Raw genomic sequence first — 13,556 nt, 5'->3', positions numbered from 1 at the left:
AGGCACACATTGCCATGCCCAGCTAATTTTTAAATTCTTGGTAGGGATTGGGGTCTCATGATGTTGCCCAGGCAGGTCTCTTGGCCTTAGGTGATCCTCCCATCTCAGCCTCCCAAAGTGCAGGGATTACAGGTGTGAGCCACTGAGCCTGGCCAAGACGCCTCTTCTTATTGACAAGAGTGGAGGAAAGGTCAATGGCATGTACTGGTGCCGACGAGGAAATTGTTTCTTGCAGATTCCATCTGCCAGGCTCACAACACCCCTCAAATGAGACATGTGTTGGGGACTGAGATTTGTACCTCAAATTGTTTGTTTCGAGGTAAAAGCAGCACAATTAAGAATTGGAAGGCCGGGTGCGGTGGCTCATGCCTGTAATCCCAGCATTTTGGGAGGCCGAGGCGGGCAGATCGCATTTTGGGAGGCCGAGGCGGGCAGATCACAAGGTCAGGAGATTGAGACCATCCTGTCTAACATAGTGAAACCCTGTCTCTACTAAAAACACAAAAAAATTAGCCGGGTGTGGTGGCACACGCCTGTAGTCCCAGTTACTCAGGAGGCTGAGGGAGGAGAATCAGTTGAATCTGGGAGGCAGAGGTTGCAGTGAGCCAAGATTGCACCACTGCACTCCAACCTGGGTGACAGAGGGAGAATTTGTCTCAAAAAAAAAAAATCTCAAACAACCTAACTTTACTGCTCAAAAACAAACAAAAAAAAAACCCAAAAAAACAAAAATTAGCAGAAGGAAAGAAATAACAAAGATTGGAGCATAAGTAAATGAAATAGAGAATAAAATTTTTTTTAATCAGCTGGGCACAGTGGCTCACACCTGTAATCCCAGCGGTTCTCTTGAGGTCAAGAGTTTGAGACCAGCCTGGCCCACATGGTGAAACACTGTCTCTACTAAAAATACAAAAATTAGCTAGGCATGGTGGCACGCTCCTGTAATCCCAGCTACTCAGGAGGCTGAAGCAGGAGAATCGCTTGAACCTGGGAGATGGAGATTGCAGTAAGCCGAGATCATGCCACTATACTCCAGTCTGGGCAACAGAGTGAGACTCTGTCTCAAAAGAAAAAAAAAAAAAAATTAATCCATGAAGCTAAGAGTTGATATGGAAAAAAAAAATCAAAATCAAAGCCATTACCTAGACTAAGAACAAAAAGAGAATATGTTAATAGAGTAAGAAATTAAAGAGAAGACATTACAACTTATTACAGAAGTTTATTTCTTACAGAAATAAACAGAATTATAAGTAATTATTATGAACAATTATACATTAACCAATTTGACAGCTTAGAAGAAATGGTGAAATTACTAGAAATATGTAACCTACCAACACTGAATGGAGAATAAATAGAGAGCTTAAAGAAACCGATAACAAATAGAGAAACTAAAGCAGCAATTTTTCAAAACTCCAAAATATAGCCTAGGACCAGATTACTTCATGGGTAAATTCTACCAAACTTTAAAAGGAAATTTAATATAAAACATCCTCAAATTCTTTGAAAAAACAGCGAAAGGAGGTAACTCCTTTAGAGTCATTTTATGAGGCAAGCATCCCCTGATATCAAAGCTAGAAAATATACTTCCGAGAAGAAAATTATAACCCAATATCCTTGAAGAACATGGTGTATGAATTAAATCTAAATAAATCTGTTTACAAAGAATCAATTATCAGAAGTTTTCAAAATAAAAAAAATTCACACTGGATTCAGATAAAAACTCATTTATAGCCTCTTTGTCAGATATTGTTACTGAAACTTACATTAATTGAGAAGTTTGCATGAGCAGTAGTTTCTTCATCTGTTGGGAACTGATATATCTGGATGCCACTGTTAATTCACACATTTTCTTACTCTTAAACGTCTGTAAATCATTTTTAGAAATTGTGTCTGCTTTGGCAATCAGCAGTATAATGTTCACCTATTAAGAAAAAGACAAAATCTCAGTATCAAGGATTCATTGTTCATCCTATAGTTTTTATAGTAAAGCCTTTGCAATCTCTGACAACAAACTGTGTAACTAGATAATCACTGTCATGCCTTTCTTAAAAATTAATTTCCAAAATTATCAATACTTTTGAAGATTCATCTTTTATCCAAATTCAGGTTTAGAAGTCTCAACCTTGTTTCTCTTTTAAAAATCACTTACACTTCTACACATATGAAGTCAGTAAAATGTAAATAGTAGGACAATGTAAATTATTTATTTTCAATTTTATTTCATATTAAGCTGAGTGATAAAAGACAAATTGAATGACCTTTCATCAAAATTGTGGAAGAGATTTTGTCTTTCTACTTTTTACATCACTTTTTCCGTCAATCAATCTTAATTAATGTCCCATTTTCATACACTCTTGCCCCACCTAGATGTGTTTGCAGATAGACTTGATTTTGTTTTCCGAAGACCACCTAAAAAGAATTTTTTATTTTTTTTGAGACGGAGTCTCACTCTGTTACCCAGGCTGGAGTGTAAAGGCGAAATCTAGGCTCACTGCACCATCCACCTCCCAGGTTCAAGCGAGTCTCTGCCTCAGCCTCCCAAGTAGCTGGGATTACAGGGGCACGCCACCACACCCGGTTGATTTTTGTATTTTTGGTAGAGACGGGGTTTCTCCATGTTGGCCAGGCTGGTCTCGAACTCCTGACCTCAGATGATCCGCCCACCTCAGCCTCCCAAAGTGCTGGGATTACGGCGAGCCACCGCACCCAGCATTGTTACCATAGTCTAATGGTCATGTGTGTGTGTAAGAGCACCTTGCAAACAAATATGTTCATTATTCTTTTGTAAAAAGACACTATTTCCACATTGAAAGTTGAACAGTTGCATATTTGAGGTTGAATTTTTACCCACAATGTTTTTTCCGAGTGCTTCAATATGATCACTCCTGTGTTTTACATTTGTACTTAAACTCTTTAGAAAATAACAATATACAAAATTATAAAATGTTTTATTGCTGTTAAAATATCTTATTAAATTACAGTTCCACAAAATCAATATCTGTAATACAGTTGAAATACATAATATAAATTTTAGGCAGACTGCTTTTTAGATTGCTCAAAGCACATTTTTCAAAAATTCCATGGACAGGCCAGGCGCAGTGGCTCACGCCTGTACTCCCAGCACTTTGGCAGCCCAAGGCAGGTGGATCCCCTGAGGTCAGGAGTTTGAGACCAGCTTTGCCAACATGGTGAAGTCCTGTTTCTACTAAAAATGCGAAAATTAGCTGGGCATGGTAGTGGGCATCTGTAGTCCCAGCTACTCAGGACATTGAGGCAGGAGAATGCTTAAACACGGCAGGTGGAGGTTGCAGTGAGCCAAGATCATGCCATTGCACTCCAGCCTGGGCAACAAGAGCAAAACTCCATCTATAAAAAAGAAAAAATTAGCCAGGTGTAGTGGCAGCACCTGTAGCCCCAGGTGGCTAAGGTGGGAGGATCACTTGAACCCAGGAAGTCGAGGCTGCAGTGAGCCATGATCTGATAAAAAACAAAAACAAACAAAAACCAAACAACAACAAAAACTCCATAACCTGACCTCCTTGCTATGAATAAAGCTAGACAGGACACCTCTTTTCTCCCACTGTGCATCACCAGGACTGCCACAGCACTCTGTAAGCTCCCTCATAAATGCTTTGGACTGATCACCCTGGCATTTTAGTACTTCATCCTGTGGAATTCAAACCAGCCCCATCTCAGGACCATTTGCGGCACTCCTTTGTGGGAATTCCCCTGCAGCACTTTTGGGGCAGCTTCAGCCAGTCTTGAATTTGACATGACATAACATAGTGATGATAAATCATTAACATAAAGAAATGGAAACTTTCAGCTGGCCGAGGTGGCTCAGGCCTGTAATCCCAAGACTTTGGGAGGCTGAGGTGGGCGGATCACCTGAGGTCATGAGTTTGAGACCAGCCTGGCCAACATGGTGAAACCCCATCTCTACTAAAAATTCAAAAATTAGCCAGGCATGGTGGTGGGTGCCTGTAATCCTAGTTACTCGGAGGACTGAGGGAGGAGAATCGCTTGAACCAAGAGGTGGAGGTGGCAGTGAGCCAAGATCGTGCCACTGCTCTCCAGCCTAGGCCACAGAGTGAGACTCCGTCTTGGAAAAAAAAAAAGAGAGAGAGAGAGAGAGAAAGAGAGAGAGAGAGAACAGAAACTTTCTATGTAAATAATTCCTCAGGTGTTCAGATTGAAGGGGAAAGACATTCAATGCAAGGAGAACTGACCAACTTGAAAAAGAAGACAAGCAGGGCATGGTGGCTCACACCTGTAATCCCAGCACTTTGGGAGGCTGAGACCAGCAGATTGCTTGAGCCCAGGAGTTCCAGACCCATCTGGACAATATGGCAAGACCCCCGTCTCTACAAAAAATTAAAAATTAGCCAGGCATGTGGGCACACACCTGTGGTCCCAGCTACTTGAGGCTGAGGTGGGAGAATCCCTTGAGCCTGGAAGCTTGGGGCTGCGGTGAACCTGGTTCATGTCACTGCACTCCTGCCTGGGCAACGGAGTGAGATCTTGTCTCAAAGAAAGAGAAAAGAAAAAGACAGCAGGCATATACTCTTGCCTATCCCTTTATATAATGGTTTTGTGAAAATTAGAGATTTTATATTCTGGAAAAATGGCTTGATGATAACAGGTGAACATGAAATTAAAAGTGTGTAGCCAGCTGGGTGTGGTGGCTCACGCCTGTAATCCCAGCACTTTGGGAGGCTGAGGTGGGCAGGTCACCTGAGTTCAGGCGCTTAAGATCAGCATGACCAACATGGAGAAACCCCATCTCTACTAAAAATAAAAAATTAGCCGGGTGTGGTGGTACATGCCTGTGTCCCAGCTTCTTGGGAGGCTGAGGCAGGCCAGGCGTGGTGGCACATACCTGTAATTCCAGCTACTTGGGAGGCTGAGGCAGGAGAATCACTTGAACCTGCGAGGTGGAGGTTGCAGTGAGCCAAGACTGTGCCATTACCCTCCAGCCTGGGCAACAAAAGCAAAACTCCATCTCAAAAAAAGAAAAAAAAAAAAAAAAAAGAGTGTGTATTCCTGGCTATTGAATGTATTACTAATTAAAAACTTGAAGTAGCTCTCAATTTAACTAGAAATCTAATTTATTTCAACTACTTAATGACATCTGAGATTAAGTACAAGTCTCTTCTCAGTTTGAACAATACATAGTAAAAGTGGAGACACCTTGAATAAAGGGAACCCAACTTAGAACTTTTGCTCTCTTCAACTAAATAAAGTTGAAGACTAAAGTTTTCTTCAACTAAGTAAAGTTGAAGACAGCATGTTTTATTAGGGCTGAGTGCAGAAAAGACTCTCATAATATGACAATTTCCCTTATATGTATATTGGCCTTCTGTTTTGGAAAAAGAAGATATACTTTTAACCTTTTTTTCTTTTATTTGAGAGAGGGTCTTGCTCTGTGGCCCTGTCTGCAGTGTGGTAGCATGATCATGGCTCACTGCAGCCTCAGCCTCCTGGGTTGAAGCGATCCTCCCACCTCAGCCTTCTGAGTGGCTAGAACTACAGGCACATGCTGCCATGCCTGGCTATTTTTTTTTTTTTTTTTTTTTTGGTAGAGAAAGGGTCTCACTATATTGTTCAAGCTGGTCTCAAACTCCCAGGCTCAGGTTATCCTTCCTTCCTCAGCCTCCCAAAGTGCTGGGATGTGAGCCAGTATGTCTGGCCCCTCTAAATTTTTTTATGAAAAATAACTTTAGACTTATGGAAGAGTTGCATGAATATTACAGAGAAAGAAATTGAGGCATCATAATTTTCCCAAAGCTGCACAGCAACAAGTAATAGGGTTAGGTTTGTGAAAGCAGGTAGCTTGAACCCACTACCCATGCTTTTTTTTTTTTTTTTTTTTTTTTTTGAGACGGAGTTTCACTCTTGTTGCCCAGGCTGGGTGTGCAATGGCACGATCTCGACTCACTGCAACCTCTACCTCCCAGGTTCAACCAATTTCTTCGCCTCAGCCTCCTGAGTAGCTGGGATTATAGGCATGTGCACCATGCCCGGCTAATTTGTATTTTAAGTAAAGATGGGGTTTTCACCCTGTTGGCCAGGCTATTCTCGAACTCCTGACCTCAAGTGATCAACCCACCTCGGCCTTCCTATGTGCTGTGATTTCAGGCGTGAGCCATGGCTCCTGGCCCTTCCCATGCCTTTAATCACAGAAAGCACTAGACATTTTTCCCAAAGTCACAGAGACCTAGCAAGTGATAAAGCAAATATTCAAAAGCTGCTTCCGTTGACAAGTCCCTGTGACCTTTATATATTCAAAAATTAAAATTCCTTCTGTATGGATAAAATTCCTTCTGTATGGATATTGCATGTTTGGGGTTTTCATAAACATTCAACAGACTGATTTTCTGTACAATAAAACTGAACTACAAAAAACTGCTGAATAATTAGAAAAATTAATCAAATGAACAGAATCTCATATCAATTTTGAGCCATGGGCTTAAGCAGCCTATTGAAAGGAAGTCCTCATGTGTTCCAGGATTTTACTGGAAAGAATTATGCTTTTCTAGCTGTTTCTATATAAAAGCAGTAGCTGCCTGCAAGCTCTTGTATTCTGAATCCTCTCTGATAGGATCTGTAGCCAGGATCACAAAAGCTTTCTGTTTCACACCATCGGTGGTACTAGTCAAACATCAGTGGGATTATTTTATAGTATTATATAGTAAACTTTATTTTAAAAATATGGGCATCCCCCATTATCCAGTTTCTCGTTTTCTTTCTTTCCTTTTTCCTTGCTTCATTCTTTCCTTCCTTCCTCCCTCTCTTTTCCTTTCTTTCTTTTCTTTCTTTTTTTTTTTTTTTTTTGAGATAAAGTTTTGGCTCTTGTTGTCCAGGTTGAAGCGCAACGGCATGATCTTGGCTCACGGCAAACTCTGCCTCCCAGATTCAAGCAATTCTCCTGCCTCAGCTTCCAGAGTAGCTAGGATGATACAAGCATACACCACCATGTCCGGCTAATTTGTATTTTATGTAGAGATGTGGTCTTTCTTTTCTTTCGATAGGGACTTGCTCTATTTCCCAGGCTGGAATTGCAGTGACATGATCTTGGCTCACAGCAGCCACGAACTACTGGGCTCCAGCGATTCTCCCATCTCAGCCTTCCAAGTAGCTGGGACTACAGGTGCACACCATCATGTCTGGCTAATTTTTGTATTTTTTTTGTAGACATGGGGGTCTCACTATGTTGCCCAGGCTGGTCTTGAACTCCTGAGCTCAAGCGATCCTACGGCCTCAGCCTCCCAAAGTACTGAGATTACAGGCATAAGCCACAGAGCCCAGCCCAGTTTCACTTTCCACAATTTCCCATAATTGACAGCAGTCCAAAATATTAAATGACAACTTCTAGAAATACACAATGTACAAGTTTTAAATTGCATGCTATTCTAAATACTGTCATTAAATGTCATGTTGACCCACTCCATCTCACCCTGGAAATGAATTATCTCACTGTTCACCTCATTTTATCTTAACATGTAGGCATTGTATTATCTCACATTATTATACAAAGGGTGAGTACAGTACAATAAAATATTTTGAGGCAGTACTTATGATAAAGTTTTATTTATAAATGAGATGTAGTTCTCTTTTATTATTAGTTACTATTGTTAGTTTCTTAGATACAGACTGAAGCTAACAATAGTAGCTAATAATAAAATAGAACAATTATAACAATAGACTGTACTAAAAGTTATGTGAATGTTGTCTGTGTCTCTCAAAATATATATATAGTATATCTATATATGTATATATACATATATATTTTTTGTATATCTATATATGTATATTATATATTTTTTATATATATACAATATATATACATATATAGATATACAAAATATATATATATCTCTTTTGAGGGCATGGTGGCTCACACCTGTAATCCCAGTACTTGGGAGGCCGAGGCAGGTGGATCACCTGAGGTTAGGAGTTTGAGACCAGGCTGGCCAACATTGCGAAACTCCGTCTCTACTAAAAATATAAAAAAGCCAAGCGTGGTAGCGGGTGCCTGTAATCCCAGATACTCGGGAGGCTGAGGCAGGAGAATCGCTTGAACCCGGGAGACAGAGGTTGCAGTGAGCCAAGATCGCACCACTGCGCTCCATCCTGGACAACAAGAGCAACACTCCATCTCAGAAAAATAAAAAATAAAAATAAAAATAAAAAATATATATATATATATATAAATTTTTTTTGAGAGACACAGACAACATTCACATAACTTTTAGTACAGTCTATTGTTATAATTGTTCTATTTATTATTAGCTACTATTGTTAGCTTCAGTCTGTAAGAAACAATAGTAACTAATAATAAAAGAGAACATCTCATTTATAAATAAAACTTTATAAGTACGTATGCATAGAAAAAACATAGTATATATAGGGCTCTGTACTATGCATACTTTCAGGCATCCACTGGGGGATCTTGGAACTTACCCCCAAGGGTGCTACTCTGTAGGCAAATGGCCATGATCTGGAAGGTAAATCAAGATGAAATCTATCAAATGTGAATTGTTCTTCCCCAGCAACCAAAAAAATTGTATGTTGAAGCCCTAACCCCCAGTACATCAGAATGTGATTTTAACAGAGATATAGCCTTCAAAGAGGTGATTAAAAAGTGAGACTGAGCTGGACACAGTGGCTCATGCCTGTAATCCAACACTTTGGAGGCCGAGGTCAATGGATCACCTGAGGTTAAGAGTTTGAGACCAGCCTGGCCAACATGGTGGAATCTCGTCTCTACTAAACTACAAAAATTAGCCAGATGTAGGGGTACATGCTTGTAATCCCAGCTACTCAGGGGGCTGAGGCAGGAAAATCACTTGAACCTGAGAGGCAGAAGGTGGCAGTGAGCCAAGATCACGCCACGGAACTCCAGCCTCCGCATTAAAATAAAAAAAAAAATTGAGACAGTTATAGCGGGGCCCAATCCAAACTGACTGGCACCCTTATAAGAAGATAAAGTGTGGGGCTGGATGCAGTGGCTCATGCCTATAATCCAGCACTTTGGAAGGCCGAGGCGGGCGGATCACCTGAGGTCAGGAGTTTGAGACCAGCCTGGCCAACATGGTGAAATCCCATCTCTACTAAAACTACAAAAAATTATCCAGGCGTAGTGGCACATGCCTATAATCCCAGCTATTCAGGAGGCTGAGATAGGAGAACTGCTTGAACCCAGGAGGCAGAGGTTGCAGTGAGCTGAGATTTCAGCACTGTACTCCAGCCTGGGCAAGAAAAGCAAAACTCCTTCTTAAAAAAAAAAAAAAAAAAAAAGATAAAATGTGGACACCCAGGAGACACCAGGGAAAATACCATGTGAGAAAACAGAGATAAGTTGGTCATTTTCCAGGCAAGGACAGAGGATTTCCCAAGAAAGCACATCTTTCTCAAGAAAGTACAAGTGATACCTTGATCTTGGACTTCTAGCCTCCAAGACTGTAGGAAAATAAATTTTCATTGTTTTAAACCACCCAGTCTATGGCATTTTGCTATCCTAGCCCTAACACTCTAATGCAAACGCCTCGTAACAATTAACAGAAAAAAAAATTAGGATATATACCTATAGTACAAAATAACAGGTACAGTCATGCACTGCATAATGGCATTTCAATAAATGATTGGCCACATATATGACGGTGGTCCCATAATATAATACTGTACCTTTGCTTTTCGTTGTTATCATTTATTTATTTATACATGTATTATTTATTTAGAGACTGAGTCTTTCTCTGTCACCCAGGCTGGAGTACAGTGGCACGATCTCGGCTCACTGCAACCTCCGCCTCCCAGGTTCAAGCAATTCTCCTGCATCAGCCTCCTGAGTACCTGGGATTACAGGCCCCGCTAATTTTTATATTTTCAGTAGAGACGGAATTTCCTCATGTTGGCCAGGGTGGTCTCAAACTCCTGACCTCAGGTGATCTGCCCGCCTCGGCCTCCCAAAGTGCCAGGATTACAGGTGTGAGCCTCTGCGCCCAGCTATTTATACATCTATCTATGTAATTTCTGGATTCAGGGGATATATGTGCAGGTTTTTACTTAGATATATTGCATACTAGCGAGGGTTTGGCTTCTAGTGTGCCCATCACTCAAAGAGTGAGAATTGTACCCAATAGGTAATTTTTCAAATCTCAACCTCCTCCTACCCTTCCCTTCAAAGGGCCTAATGTCTATTATTTCTGTCTAATACTGTACCTTTTTTTATGTTTAGATTCACAGATACGGCCAGGCACAGTGGTTCATGTTTTGGGAGGTCGAGGCGGGCCAGACCACTCGAGGTCAGGAGTTTGAGACCAGCCAGGCCAATGTGGCAAAACTCCATCTCCATTAAACATACAAAAATTAGCTGGGCCTGGTGGCACAGGCCTGTAGTCCCAGCTACTCAGGAGACTGAGGCAGGAAAATCACTTGAACCCGGGAGGCGGAGGTGGCAGTGAGCCGAGATCACGCCACTGCACTCCAGCCTGGGAGACAGTAAGACTCCGTCTCAAATAAAATAAAATAAAATAAAATAAATAAAATAAATAAAATAAAATAAAATAAAATAAAATAAAATAAATAAAATAAATAAAATAAAATAATAAAATATAAAATAAAATAAAATAAAATAATAAAATAAAATAAATAAAATAAAATAAAATAAAATAAAATAAAATAAAATAAAATAAAATTAGATACACAGATACTTGCCGTTGTGTTATAATTCTACAGTATTCCATGCTGTCCAGGTTTGTAGCCTAGGAGCAATAAGCCATACCATCAAAGACTATCGTCTAGGTATGTAGTAGGCTAGATCATGTAAGTATGTGTAGGTATACTCTATGATGTTTGCATCATGATGAAATCACCTAAAGATAGGTAACTACACTTGCATGCATGTGCCTTCAAGAGGTGTTATTATCTCAAAATTAATATTACATCATGAAAGGTTGGGACCAGGAACAATGGCTCACGCTTATAATCCCAACACTCTGGGAGGGCAAGGTGGGTGGATCACTTGAGCCCAGAAGTTTGAGTTCATCCTTGGCAACATAGTGAAACCCTGTTTCTACAAAAATACAAAAATTAGCAGAGCTTGGTAGCAAGCTTCTGTAATCCCAGTTACTCAGATGGCTGAGGTGGGGAAGATTGCTTGAGCCCAGGAGATTGAGGATGCAGTGAGCTATGATGGTGCCAATGTACTCCAGCCTGGGTGACAGAGCAAGATCCTGTCTCAAATACAAACAAACAAACAAACAAACAAACAAAAAAAATTTGGTGGATTTACCAAACATACCTTACTGTCAAGGTTCTTCATTGTTAATAGATCAAGAGACTTCAGGGAATGTCCTGTAGGTGAAATGAAGAAAGAACACATGTGGATATGAGAATCATGGTACTCAAACAAGGAACATTTAATCTTCAATTATTCTTGAAGATAGGCCTTAAATTGGGCATCTATGTAGGCAACTATTGGTTGGTAGCTAAAAAAACTTTATACATTAGCATAGCAGTTTAATAAAATCTAAAGCCTGCCTTTTTTGACCACTTAACAGTTAACATGTATGCTAAGCAGTTTTTCTATAGTGATAAAGAAAAGGTTCATAACATGTCCATACAAAGATATTAATTCCAAACCAATAATAAGGCTCATGCTTTACTCTATGGTAATGTAAAATGTAAACATAGAGGAAAGCTGGGTGCATCCGACAGAGGACTAGTATCCAGAATATACAAAGAACGCAAGCAACTGAACAATAACAGCAACAACAAATACTTACATTAAAAAGTGGGCAAAGGACATGAATAGACATTTTTCAGAACACCCAAAATACAAAGTAAAACCACAATGAGATATCATCTTACCTCAATCAGGATGGCTACTGTTAAAAAGATAAAAAAATAACAGGCCAGGTACAGTGTTGCATGTCTGTAATCCCAGCACTTTGGAAGGCCAATGTGGTAGGATCACTTGAGGCCAGGAGTTTGATACCAGCCTGGGCAACATAGCAAGACCCCATCTATACAATTTTAAAAATTAGCCAGGCATGGTGGCATATGCCTATAGTCCCATTTACTCAAGAGGCTGAGGTGAAGGATCAGTTGAGCCTGGCAGGTCGAAGTTGCAGTAAGCCAAGATTGTGCCACTGCACTCCAGCCTGGGTGACAGACCAAAAATAATAAAAATAAGTAAATAACATAATTTGGCAAGGATACAGAGAATGGGAACCATTATAAACTGTTGGTGGGAATGTAAATTAGTACAACCTCTATGGAAGATTTGTACAAATAAAGTTAAATAAAGAAATAAGGAAGCCAGGCACAGTGGCTCATGCCTGTAATCCCAGAATTTTGGGAGGCCAAGGCGGGTGGATCACCTGGGGTCAGGATGTTCGAGACCAGCCTGGCCAACATGGTGAAACCCTGTCTCTACTAAAAACACAAAAATTAGCCGGGTGTGGTGGCAGGTGCCTGTCATCCCAGCTACTCGGGAGGCTGAGGAAGGAGAATCACTTGAACCCGGGAGGCAGAGACTGCAGTGAGCCGAGATTGTGCCATTGAACTCCAGCCTAGGGGACAAGAGTGAAACTTCATCTCAAAAAAAAAAAAAAAAAAAGAAAAAGAAATAAGGAAATAAGCTAAAACTAATAGAAGCTATATTTAAATTTTTTTTGCTATAAACTGTTTAAATTAAAATCTTGTAAAAAATCAATTTATATACAAAAGTATTAATCTTACAAGAAAAGAACATTACTTAGGAAAATAATAAAATCTGGAAGAAAGGGTAATACTTATAAAATTAGTCTATGGCAAAGAAGGCAAATTCTTGAAATAAGAAAATCTTTTTTAATTTAAATAAGAAAACACTAACCTGGCTTCTGTGTCTGTTTGATCACCATATCCCACTGTCTCCACAACAGGTCAACTTCAACTGAACATTGCTTTCCTGAAGTTCGTATGTCTGTATTTGAAGTCCAACATTTGAGTAAAAATGTGAGGATTTGTCATCTTTCAAGTTAGTTATTAAACAATGTGTCAATCAGTTGCTGATTTTCCAATTCTAGTTTCCCCCGTAATAGGCATAGATTCATTGTCATAGGGGTATAAAGGGGCTGAGAAGAAGCAACACTTTGAATTCCTACAGTGGTTTTTAAAATCTTAGAAAGTTGAACTCATAGAAGTAGAGAGTAGAATACTGGCTACCAGAGGCTGTGGGAGCAGGGAGAAAGGAAAGGTGGAGTTGTTGGTCAAAGGGTACAAGTTTCTTTTTTTTTCACTTTATTTTAGGTTCAGGGTACACGTGCAGGTTTTTTACATAAAACTCATGTCATGAGGGTTTGTTGTACAGATTATTTCATCACCCAGGTACTAAGCATGGTACCCAATAGTTTATTTTATCTGATCCTCTCCCTCCTCCAAAACCTCCACCCTCAAGCAGACACAGAGTCTGTTATTCCCCTTCTTGTGCCCATGTGTTAGCATCATTTAGCTCCCATTTGTAAGTGAGAACATGGTACATGTTCTCAGCCATAAAAAGGAAGAGATCATGT

The 13,556-nt window shown here is 40.0% G+C and overlaps 1 protein-coding gene across 1 annotated transcript; it reads right to left on the bottom strand.

Annotated features, from left to right (window-relative positions):
* Positions 1–999: 999 nt before the first annotated feature.
* On the bottom strand, positions 1,000–12,920 carry LOC104666413 (septin-14-like). Its single transcript, XM_030926591.1, has 4 exons — positions 12,878–12,920; positions 11,303–11,355; positions 1,764–1,921; positions 1,000–1,057 (listed from the first exon to the last, which is right to left on the bottom strand). Exons 1-4 carry the CDS (start codon positions 12,903–12,905, stop codon positions 1,018–1,020), a joined length of 279 nt encoding a protein of 92 aa, XP_030782451.1. The 5' UTR covers positions 12,906–12,920; the 3' UTR covers positions 1,000–1,017.
* Between the last annotated feature and the right edge of the window lie 636 nt (positions 12,921–13,556).

This window comes from Rhinopithecus roxellana, unplaced genomic scaffold, assembly GCF_007565055.1.
Source record: "Rhinopithecus roxellana isolate Shanxi Qingling unplaced genomic scaffold, ASM756505v1 contig6028, whole genome shotgun sequence".
NCBI lineage: Eukaryota > Metazoa > Chordata > Mammalia > Primates > Cercopithecidae > Rhinopithecus > Rhinopithecus roxellana.
The sequence above is the reverse complement of the archived record's forward strand: the minus strand, read 5'-3'. Positions and strand labels throughout refer to the sequence as shown.